Source organism: Misgurnus anguillicaudatus, chromosome 7, assembly GCF_027580225.2.
Source record: "Misgurnus anguillicaudatus chromosome 7, ASM2758022v2, whole genome shotgun sequence".
Taxonomy (NCBI): Eukaryota; Metazoa; Chordata; class Actinopteri; order Cypriniformes; family Cobitidae; genus Misgurnus; species Misgurnus anguillicaudatus.
In genome coordinates, this window is record NC_073343.2 from 11,106,834 (window position 1) to 11,120,752 (window position 13,919).

General features: G+C 37.7%; 1 protein-coding gene across 3 annotated transcripts in view; it reads right to left on the minus strand.

Moving 5' to 3' along the window:
• Nucleotides 1-13,919, minus strand: part of wdpcp (WD repeat containing planar cell polarity effector) — a 71,250-nt gene that overhangs the window by 43,129 nt on the left and 14,202 nt on the right. For all 3 annotated transcript variants that reach the window (XM_055172485.2, XM_055172484.2, XM_055172483.2), the window contains exons 2-5: nt 6,319-6,401; nt 5,483-5,527; nt 2,217-2,267; nt 131-201 (exon numbers count right to left, since the gene is read on the minus strand). In XM_055172485.2, the coding sequence (XP_055028460.2) occupies nt 131-201; nt 2,217-2,267; nt 5,483-5,527; nt 6,319-6,379 (228 nt within the window). In that variant the 5' untranslated portion in view covers nt 6,380-6,401. The remainder of the gene's footprint in view (nt 1-130; nt 202-2,216; nt 2,268-5,482; nt 5,528-6,318; nt 6,402-13,919) is intronic.

Sequence of the window (13,919 nt, forward strand, 5' to 3'; positions counted from 1 at the left end):
GACAGAGAAGCACCCACACAGGTGCTGAGAGAGAGAGGTCGAGGGATTTTCTCTTTTCTTATGAAAGGAAGGAGAGAAAGAAAGAATGCTCCTATTTGTTAATCGGACTGCAGGAAATGTAAACAAATACCTCTAGTTCCTTTAGGGCATCACGCAGCTTCTCTGGACGACGGTTACTAAGGAACCATGGGTAACCCCGACCTGAGGGGCAGAGAGAGGGAGAGCACAGGTATGAAATGGTATGGCATATAAATAAAACGATAAAGAATTGATGACAAAAAAGTTTTGTGTTTATGATGTTTTTTTAAGAACATAGAGGACTGACCCTAAAATAAAGATTCCATCAGAAGTCACAATATAAAAAATCTGAGCTGACAACTCAACTTAAATCCTCTTATTTCAAACATGATGAAGAGTTGGGTACAAACAAACATATATCTGAAGTTGTATATTAGAATAACAATATATTCAACTGCAGAAAGTTCCCATTCATTTTGCTTCAGATGTGAGCTTGACTTCCTTCTTTTCATTAAACTCCTCAAATAATATTTTCCATCAAAGTATAAAACAAATAAATAAGAGATAAAAATCTCCCATTTTCTGCAAATGTTTCAAAATTAAGGTCTTCGTTATATTCTTTTATTTTTACTTAATATTTCTCTAAAGTTGTAGACAGTAGGGATTTTGAAAAATATTAACTAATAGCACAATAAAGGCTAAATTCAGTGCCGTGGTCTCATTCAATCAGAGCTCCCCGAGTTGGCACAGTCACCCAAGGGGAGAACTCAAAGTTACCATAACATATTAAACACATTAAATACGCCACTCCAAAATGCCTCGTTCCGCTCACAAAGTCCCCCAAATTTCCGCTTAGATCTCAGTCCCTGTTTTCCTCCGGAGCAAACCAGTGAAGGGAAAAAAGAGAAAGAAACGTTAATAGAATTCTCGGCTGAGTTCAATCTGCGAGAATGTGTTTGCATTTATGCATTAATACATTTATCCGGGACAGGGACCCAAGGAAATTGAGATGGACGGTTGTTTGTTTTCTTAAAGATTCCGAAATCAAATCCAATCTGCTTTTTTATTTTTACACTATTAAGAAACGTCTCCTGCTTTTTGGGATCGAAAGTATGCAGAAATAAATTAATGCAAATTAGGGCGACAAGAAGTACGGGGGTGAGAGGAGGATGGGTCTGCGTCTCCTGATAAGGCTGTTTGTGTTTCTCTGGAGGGCGAGAGGAGTTACCCCACCAGCAGAATAAGCGGGTAGGAGGCAACTGGGCATTACGATGGGAAGACACTGGCCACACTGGAAGTTAATGTGTGAGAGTCAAACTAGTCCGGTAAATACTTACAATACAATGGACGGGGGGGAACTACACTCATCTTTACAAAAAAAAAAAATTTAATTTGCACAATAATACATTGTGAAACTGGAAAATATGGTCCAATCACTAACAAAAACATACAATAATTCCACAGACTTATAATACCACCACATTTTTAAACACGCACAATGGTATTACCACAGTTTTTGGGGCACACTATCATGGCAATACCAATAATACACTCAAATGCTAGATTGGGTTTAAATTATGGAAATTATTATAAATGATAAATTAGTTTCAACCCATTGACATTCACTAGGTTTATTGAAACGAGCAAGTAGCTTTGTTTATACTTTATATGTCTGTATATTTGGAGTGTATATATTTTGAACATGTTAACATGGTTTGTAAGACAAGTACCATGGCAAATACATTCTACTATATAAAAACCATCATCATCCGCAATCATTGTACAGCCCCAAGACCCTGGTATAGAAGACCTTAAATACTGTCTGTTGAATGGCTATAAAGAAACTTCTATGCTTTCCTTGTGCAAGGCAGGATAATAAGTTGTATTACATATATCTTATTTATTTATACAGGAAAAATTTGAAAAGTTACAACCGACCAATCATTTGAAGCCAATTTCAGTTGAGTTGTCCATTTGTTGCAAAATTACATCACTATGACTTTTAGCATTAACCAAATGAAGTGACTTTTAAAATATCAGATTTGCGCTAATGTGACATTTTATTTTCCAAGGCATCTTGAGAGCAAATGACTAACTGAATGGGAGTTGCTTTAGCAACATGCAAATCAACGTTTTAAAATAATGAACTGATATGCTCATTGACATCAAGGTTAATTGTTTGATGATGAATTACTTACTGTCTGCGAACTGCCGTTTCTCATTGTAGTAATGCTGATCTGAAGGACACACTGCACAGAGAAGAAGTGAACAAAAAGACATTTTTTATGTCACTTCACTTTCTTTTTGTGTGCATATGTGCATAAACAATCTCAAGTTTGCTTTTTAGCATATGGTCACTATGTTAATGTCTCATCACAGTACATGTGTGTTTTCTAGAAAGACTGACTGATACAGTGACAAGTCAGGTATGCCAACATGAAGGAAATCGGCCCAGGCAGATGAGACCAAACACTGCTCCCTTTAGCTTTGTCAGCACGCTCTTTCCGCTGTGTTACAGTACCAAACCTTAAGACCCATCTCACCCCAGTCCCAGGTCTCCAGCCCTTAGCCGCCCAACCAGACGGTGCCTATCCATGCCTTGCTCTAAAGGAGCACTGCTTCTCTCTGCTGGAGGCCTGGACCTGCTGGACAGCTCCAGGATTACTTCTGCTAATCAGATAAGGGCCATTCTGTCCCTGCCTGTCCCAGACACACACACATCTGCTCCAGGAAAGAGGGGTGGAAGGAAGCCCCTTCTTCACAGTAGCATGGGTCTTCTTCGCCCTCTGCTGGAGCCCGCCAGAAACAGCAGGAATTTCATACTAACATAAATTCAGTTTCTCAGTTCTCCATAACTCAGTAATTGAACAATATAGTTTATAAAATGTTTAATAAGAACACAGTGTCCCTTTAGTCTCCAATGCTAATTATTTACCAGGGTATTAAAACACTATTACTGAACTATTACTAAAGGACAGTAAAGTGGTATGAAATTGTTAATTAGTTTGAGAGACAATGAGTCATTTCACTGTCTATGATGCTCTCCTGTTTCATTCATTTTTATCACCACTGGGGAATTAAAGAGGGAAAATGACTAATAAAAGAAAAATATTATGATTTTATACTCCGAAATGGCCATAAACTTACACGAGAAGCACTTTCCCCAACACATACATGCATGTTTATACACTGTTATAATAGATCAAATATTCAGATCTTTCTTAATATTAAACAAAAGGCATGAAAAAAATTAATACTGCATTATAATGTTTCTCTGAGACTTCAAATCAGCATGGGTTTAACCATTCATAAACTATTACAACATAAAAGCTTTTGTGTTTTCTTAGATAATAAGACTATATTATTAAAATACTCCGAACAACAGAACAAACAAAACCTTTCAAGTATAAACTTCATAAGTTTGACGTCCAGGCTGTAATATTAAAACAAAACACAGTATTGTGTAAATGAATGTTTTCTTTTTCAGATTTCAGAGCAGGCTAAGCCTCTCCTGAGGGGTCTGCATCCTTAATTGTTTCATCTGTGATGCATTAAAAATCTGGTGGCACTTCATCTGCCCAGAATCATTAGTAACAGAAACTGGCCAGGTGAACTCTGCCAGACTTTTACATTTTACAGTATATGCAGTCATTTTACCTTTTACATTTTCTGCACTGAATACAAAATGATTTTTTGTACATGACTAGATCAAAAAGTACAGTGTATTTTGTAAAAGCTTTTTTATTTTCAAAGTGTTAATGTGTATATGATTAATCAGTTTATATTAGGAACATACACTGTAAGCCCAGATAAGTTGAATTTAATTAAAAAATGAAGCAAACTTGTTGCCCTTAAAAAATTAAGTAATGATTACTTAACAAATTTTAGTGACGTTTACTTAAACATACCAGTTGTTCTAACAACAATTTTAAATTGAATAGACTAAGGGGCGGTTTCCCGGATAGGGATTATCCTAGTACCAGCCTAAACTGCAAGTTTGAGCTGCTTTAATTTTAAAACACCTTGTCCTGGCTAATCTTAATATATATCAGTGACATTGTTTTGTCTCAAGAGGCACACATGTAGTGTTTTTTGTAAGGTATGCTTGTAAAAATGACCTAATATAAATAAGGCCTAGTCCTGAATTAGCCTAAACCTTGTCCGGGAAACAGCCCCTTAATGTTTTAATTTCTTCTAATATTCCTGCACTCTTAACCTGGATTAGTTGACATTACTAGAAATTTGCGAGGAAACCAATTGCATATAACTTTAGTTTTTACCACTTTATATTACTTTTGATGTTATAAATGGTATTATAACACAAAATTAATGACTGACTACAATCTGAGCTCAATCATTAAATAAATGTGATTCTCTTTAGAAACACACACAAAACTGTGTTTTTGACATACATTGATCACCTGAACGGTGACTTCACAAAATTATAAATTTACAACAAAACAACACACTAAAAAATTTGTTTTATTCAATTTACTCAATTTTTTAAGGTAAGTGGTCGCAATCAATTCATTAAAGCTACATTTAAACAAGTTTTTTGTTTTGTTTTTCTAATTTTTTTTGTTTAAATGTAGCTTAAATAATTGATTGCGACCACTTACCTTAAAAAATTGAGTGAATCTTTTTTTCAGTGCATCAATAATATAAGAGCTTGAACCTATATGACATTTTATTAACAAATATTTAAGTAGTAAAAGTTTTTATCAGTTTTTATTCTGTGAAAAAGCAGAAAATCCTCAAAATATTCAGGCGCAAAGGATTATGGGTATTCCTCACAACATTAACTAATAATTTCAAGAATGTTTTAGTTTAATGAATTTTGTAAGCTTAAAATTTAAATTAACTAAACGTTTTTAAATGTGCGAATCTGTGCGACGTCACTTTTTGTTGATGTTTGAACTGTTTTCAAACAAACGGAGCATAGCTAACTCCTCCCCCTCCCTTCTGTGCTTTCATGAATGCGCCCAACCCCAACCCCCACCCCCAAATCCTTGTCGTTTATTGGCTGGAACACTTTGTTTTGTTCCGTGGTGCTAGGTTTGGCCACTGTGTTGTTATTGCCGTTTGTGGAGCCTGGGCTGTCTACAGAGATCACATTTTTTTACAGTTTGATCATCGGTCAGGTAGCAAGCAGATAGTGAGATATTTGCTGTATGTAACAAAAAATGTTTTATGGCCTAAAACGCGTGAATTCGCTTAGAAAACCTTTAAGCTTTGGCTTCAAAACACAAAATATTAAGTGATGTTTACTTCATTGTTTAAGTAAAGACAATATCTGGGTTAACAGTGTAATGTTGTAACAGACACTAATAAATTAAGTGTTACTCAAAAACATACATAAAAATATTTAAAGACTCTTTAATCATCAAAAAGACAAGATCTCTTACAAATTAGCAATGCTAATAACTAAATAATTGAATAAATTCTGTGTTTAAAACACACTTACATGATTGTCCTTTGTCATAGCATTGGTGTGTTCCAATATCGTTATCTGGGAAAAGGCAAATAAAAAAGAAAAAGAAGTGTATTATAATAAAAATAAAATACAAACATGAGGAATAAATGGGTACAGTATCTGCTTAATATGTTTTGTTCCTTTTTGACCAGAGTTGAAAAATTAAAAATGAAATGAAAAATGTCAAAGGAAACTGTGAGGAGCTTGAAACTATCTGAAATGACTTTATAATGGAATTACTATTTGACTGTTTGTGAAGTTTGTACATCTGACAATAAATAATGATAAATAAAGACATTCATTAATCCATCTGTCCAATAATGTGCTTACGTTTCTATTAAGGTACACAAACTCATTCAGATGGCGTTTGACTCTGAACACACAAACTCTTTAACACTCATCCTGGTGGTCAAAAGGACTGGCTACAACACATACAGACTACAGAGCACACACTTACAAATCACAGACACTAAGTCGCTTTGGATAGCAGCGCTTAAATATAAATGTAAACACAGGCTAAATGCTAACAGAGGCTCTTATAAGGTTAACCTTAAAATTTTACACAAATGTGATGCAAAGTATTTTTCAAATGCCGTCTATTAAAAGCTATAATTAAGGGTACATAAAATTAATTTAAGGCCATGTCTCATAAAAAGACATCTAAGCGATTGAACTGTAATTATAAGTGAGTGACACAGTTTAACCAGCTCTTATTCATTACACAAACAGACAGAGAGACATGTAAAGAAGAGTTGGAACATTTAATGAGAAGACAAAGTCATACAGTAGCAGAAACAGATGCATGAGAAAAGTAGCATTTCAATTACCTTGGACTTGCAGGCTGCTCCTAAAGGACCAACAGTGAAGCTCCGCCAGGCAGAACGACATCTGATTAAAGTGAAACAGGAGTCTGTCCAAACAAGAAAGAAAAAAGAGAAAAGCCGTTGAGAAAGAGGAGAAAACAATAGCAGAGGTGTGAAACAAGAGTCCTGCAATGGAAGACATCATAGAGGTGTAGAAACAGAGGAAAGGAGCATTGTTTTTAAAGGCTTCTGACCCTTGTTTTTGCCACTTCTAAAATTTAAAAAAATTCAAGTTTTATTCTATTTTTTTCACATGCACATATTACGACAAAACGTAAAAACTGTAAAATGCACAAATCCTCTGCAAAGATTAACATGCGTCTCAAGGGCGCTTACTGACACGACATGCTGGTGCACACACACACCAGACCATGACACCACTCACATACTCTATGCTTCATTCAAACACACACACTTGCACCTGCTGTGTGTGCATCTGGGTTCGAGCCAGAGATCTGTGCCAGGTGTCAGCACAGTGTGGAACACCTCAGCACGTCTCAACAAGGTAAACACACCTCTGTCTTTCCCGTGCACAGAGATACACACACACAGGGCCAGCGACAACACCCTGGAGTAGTGGGCAACAACACAAAAACATACTCCTTCTGTCTCACACAGATGGTATTGAATGATTAAAGCGTACATTTATTACAATGCAAACACCATCACAATCAGCTACTGATGCTAAGACCTAAAACAAATATCACTGAAATGTTTTTGGTTTGCTTCTAAAATTACATTTTTTAAATAAAAAAATCTATACAAATGTGATCGTTTTATATCAAAATTAGGGCTGTCGAAAGATTAATCACGATTAATCGCATACAAAATAAAAGTTTGTTTTTATATCAATTTAAAAATATCTAAACATAAATAAATAAAAAAAATTCTTACATTTGTACATGTATGTGTGTATGTATATATTCATAATAATTACACACAATACACTCACAAATATATTATTCAAACAGAAACTTTTATTTTGTATGCAATCAATCGTGATTAATCTTTTGACAGCCCTAATCAAAATGCCTCCATATTATCTTTTTACAATGGGAGCTCCAAAAAGCACATACATCCATTATAAAAGTAATCCAAATCACTCCGGTGGGAAAATATGTCTTCTGAAGCATAAAGAAAGTTTTTGTTGTGTTTATATAAATTTATTGAGGAATCAGAGGTAGAAAGACATCGAACTTGAACCCCCATCACCTGAAGGAGCATCACAGCTAGAGCATGTGTTCAGAGCCACAGGTTCAAAAAAATTTATGGTACATAACTTTCAAATATCCTTGGTCCAGCCATCTCTCTTTATCCATATGACCTGTTTGGATAGCTAAAGGTTGCAGAAAAAAATTAAATCTAATGTCATATTGAGGGAGAGCAGCATCTCTGCTTTCAGTCCGTGTCACAGGGTTTACGCTGAGCGTGCCAAGTCTTATCTCACGGCCTGAGCTGACAGAGGGAGAGAAAGAAATAAAGAGAGAGGGGCAGAAATTCTGCCACTTTCCTAAATAAAAAATAAATAAAATTTACCACAAACATAAAATCACACTAAACCAAAAAAAAAAATGTTGGGAAAACGCTGCCCACAGCACAGCCTCTTAACAAGTTTACTGACATAAGAAGATTCATTCATCTTGTCACCAGTTTTTTAGAGTCAGCTCTTTCCCTCGCTCCCTAACAGAAACCCAATTTCTTCATACAGTGAAGAAGCTTCAATTCACAGTCTGAGATGGACAGTCAAGCACAAGCCTTATTTTTGATGACCCTGCTTCAAAAATGGCAACGATAAGCTCGTAAATGAGACAAACTTGCATTTCCAGGGTTTTTTTGCCGGAAAACTGAGACACAGCCCTTCTGTGAGCAGAGAAGCACCTCACATGAAGTATTAAGAAAATTGATTAAATAAAAAAAACACTGCTCTAATTGTTCTATCCAAACGAAGACGTGAATGAGCTCAATGGGAAATTGGTGAAACAGTTTATGGAAACACTCGTTCCTGGCACGCTCTGGAGATGCTGCTCCCCGCGCGCTAGTTCAAAGTGTCAACGGGCAGCTCCCATAGTGCCGTGCTGCACATGCCACGGAATCACGAGGCGAGTTGCTGAAGTGGCCACACATTTGCATGCGTTAATGGACTTTTATTGTGCAGTGTGTATGTGATTGAATTAAAAAGCTTCATTTACTGTTGTGGCAAGTACAGTAACAAAAGAGAGATCAGCCGTTGGGACAAACAGAACCCTCTATGTTACAGTTTAGTGTGCAGTGCTTTTGAAATGGCCTTTTTTAAAATTGTGATGGAGGGTTTAAATGGCTGTGTGAGAGAGTTCTTAGCAATTGTGTGATGTGTGTATGTAGTGGAGTGTGTGAAGAAGGACAGATAGGAAGAAACACATGGCTTTCAAATCACGTTCTTTCCTCATGCTCATTCCACAGAAAAAAGCTACCTTAAACAAGAACTTGTAAAAAAAAGTAGTCATCTGCATGTCATCTGTCAGTGACAGGCCTCTGCTGCGTGTGTGTGAGAGAGAAAGAGAGAGAGAGAGAGAGAGAGAGAGAGCTTTGTATCAACAAGATAAAAATTAATAACAAGCCAAATAAAAAAAAATTGGGCCAATTTCCCAGTCAGGGTTTAGATTTAGCCAGGGTTAGGCCTTAGTTACATAAGGAACATAAGCGTTTTTTAGAAACATATCTAAAAAAAACAATTCTTGGTGTACATCTTCAAAAACGTTCATCAAATTTGTCTTAAAACAAGAACAGGTATTGGGTTGGAGACAGCTGCAGCTGTTTGCTTCTCGTGGTAAAGCAGTAAAGTTACAGAGTTTTCGCTCTTTGCTAATCTAGGCAGTTTTTGCTGTTGTTGTTTTAAAAGATGCCTTTCGTTTTGTGGCTCCTGTGCAGGTTGTCAACTCAGCAGGAAAGTTTGCCATTCTCCCTAAGTTTACAGACGGGAGGTGAGCGCACATGAACGTGCCGATGACCTATGACGTATGGTGTCTGCGTGAACAGGCTGCACGGTGGCATTCAAATTAAACTAAGGGTCAATAAATTATTAGGTAATTTTGGTCTGTGCGAGAAGGGTTCACAGAGGTATATGCAAATGGATCGAATGCACTAACTGGACAAACATTTGCCTCCCACAGAAGACATAAATGTATAAACATAGACAACATTTTTATTAGGTTGTAAAGATACTTTTAACCACCATACCAAAAATGTATATACAAAATAAGGTAAAATGAGGTATTATTAGATAATTTCTTTAAGAATCTATAAATTGTTTTTGTTGCATTAAACATGCAGCTAGTAGAGTAAAACACAATCACAAATAAGACACAAAAGAAATGTGTGTGTACTGTGCAATTGTGCACACTAATTATTTCTATAAAAAGTACCTGTTAGGAAAGAAGTCTCTAAATTATACTTTAACAAATTAGATTTGTCAAGACAGGTGAGCAAGTCAAAGAGTAGTGAGAATGTTTTACAACAAGGTCAGGGAGCATTTGGCCCTCCGGTCTTGCTGAGATTTAAAAGGAAACATAATTAAAACCCTGGGAAAAGGAATCTTTATCAAAGTCTTATCTGTGCTCTCTCTATCTCTTCCTCTCCCTCTTGCACACACACACACACACAAATACATTAATATTCAACCTGCAAAGAATAAGTCCATCAAGCAATCTCTCTGTTTGCCCAGTGGTCGACCCCAAAGAGTTCCACTTTTTTACTTATTTAATCAGGGGCAGATTAAATTTATCATTACTCATTTACGGCACTCTCGTTTTAACTCTACCTTTAGTTGTGCCCTTCATAGTCAATTATGATCCATCTCTCAATTTATTGGATGTAATCAAGCAACTCTAGATTCTTTTCTATTTCATTTCACTTTTATTAAAGTGACAGCACCTTACCATCGTAGGAGAACACAGGGCAAATTGAATAATAAAAATGTCAGAGTAAATTAAAAAGGTCAGGCCGGTAAATTCACATGGAGCAGGCACAGTGAAGATAACTGCGGAAGAGTTCAGCTGACTGTGGCAGAAAGAGGAAAAGCAAATCATCGGCAAGTGATTCACCTCTCGTGACCTTCTACCCTTTTCAAGGGTCATAATGGAGAGTGAAGGGAGATGCACCTGCTGATTTTGGGAGATGAGTGAGTAAAAAGCAGGCATGTCCTCTCTTGACTTTCTCTCTCTGTCTTTAGTCAGAAACGCAGGTAAAATTGTCCTGTCTAACTTGGACTGACAGCTAAAATTATAGGCTGTGGAAAAATGCCACAGGTGAGGAACTACAGGCCTACACACCCCTCAAACAGGCATTTTAATTTAATATTAACCCTTGACCTCCCACTTTTAAACGCACATAACACTGTTTATGCTGAGATTTTGGTACACCCTATTAGGTGGAGTGGTATTTTTTGAAAATATGCTCATTTTCCAGCTCCCCTAGAGTTAAACATCTGATCTGTACCTCTCCGGAATCCATCCAGCCGATCTCCAGGTCCGGCAGTACCACTTTTAAGGGGGTCGCACACCGGACGCGCAGCTCAGCACCACACAGCGCGGCGCCGTTCTAATAAAATCGGACACATTGTTTTCTATGAGTGTACACACATCAGCGCCAACAGGTGGGGCCTGACTGAAACGCCCAGCTATTACTCAGGAAGTTCCTTAATTCCCTGTCACGCCACAGAGCGCCACTCACATAGTTTAACATTAATTTACATCATATTTGTCCAAATCATTAATGACTAACATTGGCTGCTAACGTATATTTTGCATTTAGAAGTAGATGCTGCCTGACTAAGCTTGCGCTATTAATGCGCACTTCCGGTTTACGATACCTCTGAGTTGTCCTAGACGTGACGTGGCGCTTAGCTGCGCGTCCGGTGTGCAACCCCCTTTAGCATAGCTTAGCATAATCCATTCAATCTGACTAGACCACTAGCACCGCGCCAAAAAACAACCAAAGAGTTTCGATATTTTTCCTATTTTAAACTTGACTCTTCTGTAGTTACATCATGTACTAAGACTGACAGAAAATTAAAAGCTGTGATTTTCTATGCAGATATGGCTAGGAACTAAACTCTCATTCTGGCGAAATAATCAAGGACTTTGCTGCCATAACATGGCTGCAGGAGGTGCAATGATATTACGCAGCAGCCGAAAATAGTCCCCTTAGTAAATTTCAACGGCAGGGGACTATTTTCGGGCACTGCGTGATATCATTGCGCCTCCTGCAGCCATGTTACGGCAGCAAAGTCCTTGATTATTACGCCAGAATGAGAGTATAGTTCCTTGATTCAATGGATTGTGTTAAGCTATGCTAAAAAGTGGTAGTGCCAGACCCGGAGATCAGCTGAATGGATTCCAAAACGGTAAAAATCAAATGTTTAACTCTAGGGGAGCTGGGAAATGAGTATATGAGTGTCCGTTTAAAAAAAATATCGCACATCAGAAAAACAGTACTTTTCATACTTTGAGTATGTGTTTTCTGTGCTTAAACACATTGGAACACGAAAAAACCTGCTGATGTCTAGTGCAGGGGTCCCCAAACCTGCTCCTGGTGAGCTACTGTCCTGCAGATTTTAGCTTCAACCCCAATCGATACAGCTGAAGCAGCTAATTAAGGTGTTCAGGGTTGCTTTATAATTACAGACAGGTGTGTACAGACAGGACCAGGGTTGGAGATACTGGGTCTAGGGAGTACAAACATTTAGGATAATTGTAAATACTGTACTGCGTGTGTGTGTGTGTGTGTGTGTGTGTGTGTGTGTGTGTGTGTGTATTCTGGGGTTTAATAAGGAACAAAACTGTACTTAGAAGCACAATCTGGGGACATCTTTAAACATAACAAGAATTCATCAAGCAAGTTTCTAAAAAATTCAGAGTTTTGATAGAAGCAAGCCTGCAATAATTTATAATTAACTTTATATTAATACAATAGAAGTCCATGGTGTGCACCCATGGGGATGGCTAGGTACAGGTGTGTGGACTGCATTTCAACAGTACCGCTGTTGTTCTTCATGTGCCCTTTTTCTCTCTCTCCTCTCCATATCTCAACTGAAGCTACTGAAGTGAAAATATAAAACAGTGCAACCAAAAGAAAAAAGAAAGGGCAGCAGCTCTTATCTGGGTCCTCGAGGGCACAGCGTGGCCATCAGCATTACCATTAAAAAGAAACAAAACAATGAAAAACACTTTGGGAGAGGGAAAAGCGAAAAGAGGAACACAGAAGTCAAACATGCAAGCAGATGTGCTGACAAAATGGTGTCACAGATTACAGAAGGGCATTATGGGATACCAGAGGATGCCCAGGAGTGCTGCGGGGAGGATGATAAGACAGGGGAGAAAAAGGTGATGTGAAGAGAGGGAGAGGAGGTGATCTCTATAAAAGTGATAAAGTCCAGTAAACACAAAGAGGAGGACGAAAGAAAGAAAGCCATTGAAAAAGACAGGATGACAGGGAACTAAAAAAGATTCTGATGGGTAGCTGCCGGTTTTACATGGTAAAAACTAGAAGAACCACCAAAAAAGACCGAAACAACTGTTCCTCAAGATCTACCTCCCTACATACCTTAGTTCCAACCCTGCTTCAACACACCTGCCTCAATTTTTTTTTAGGTGCCTTGAAATGCTTTATTGCCAGGTTCAGGTGTGTTTGACTAGGGTTGGAGTGGAACTCTGCAGGACAATAGATCTCTGGGAACAGTCCACTGGTCTGTATATCAGTAATATTATTCATGTTTGTCACCTTTTAGCAGTGGAAAATCCAAAGTTCTAAGAAGCTTCATACAATTAATACCGTATCACATCAGCCCATTAATCTCTTTCTTAGGTCCTTACATAGAGAGAGAAGAGTCAAGTGTGGACAGACAATATGCCTCTACTCCAAGTAACATGACAGTGGCATTGAAAATACACAAGGACAGAGTGGCGCCATTGCACACATACACTAAAGCATACACATACACACACACACACACACACACACACACACACACACACACACACACACACACACACACACTGAATGTGTATGTCTGAGTGTCTCTTAGAGGGGCTTCTGTTCACATTCAGCGGGGAAATAATAGCGAGTGACAGACAAGCAGCACAAAAAGAGGTAAAGCTAATACTATTCATGTGAGAACACATCTACAGTATGTCTGGGTGAAAGAGAGAGCGAGTGTGTGTGTAAGAGCTGTCAATCAAGAGTGTAAATGAAGTTGGTCGGCATGAGTGACGTGACCAGAGGGAGGAGACGGTGGGCAGTCTGTCTGTCAACTATAGAAAGGAATGAACATGTGGGAAAAATGAGAAGATCAGAAAGGTTGAAAAGGAAGAATCCACTCTGATTGCTGTCAGAAGGAAAAAGAACGAGGTCATCAAGGGTTCAACAGTTGAAGAGTGCAAATGGAGAAAAGCAGTTTAAGATGGAAAACATTGGTACAAACTCATATGTGGACTGCCAGGATTTACAAACAAATGTACACTCACCTAAAGGATTATTAGGAACACCTGTTAAATTTGATTAGATAATTGCATTAATGACAACCAATCACA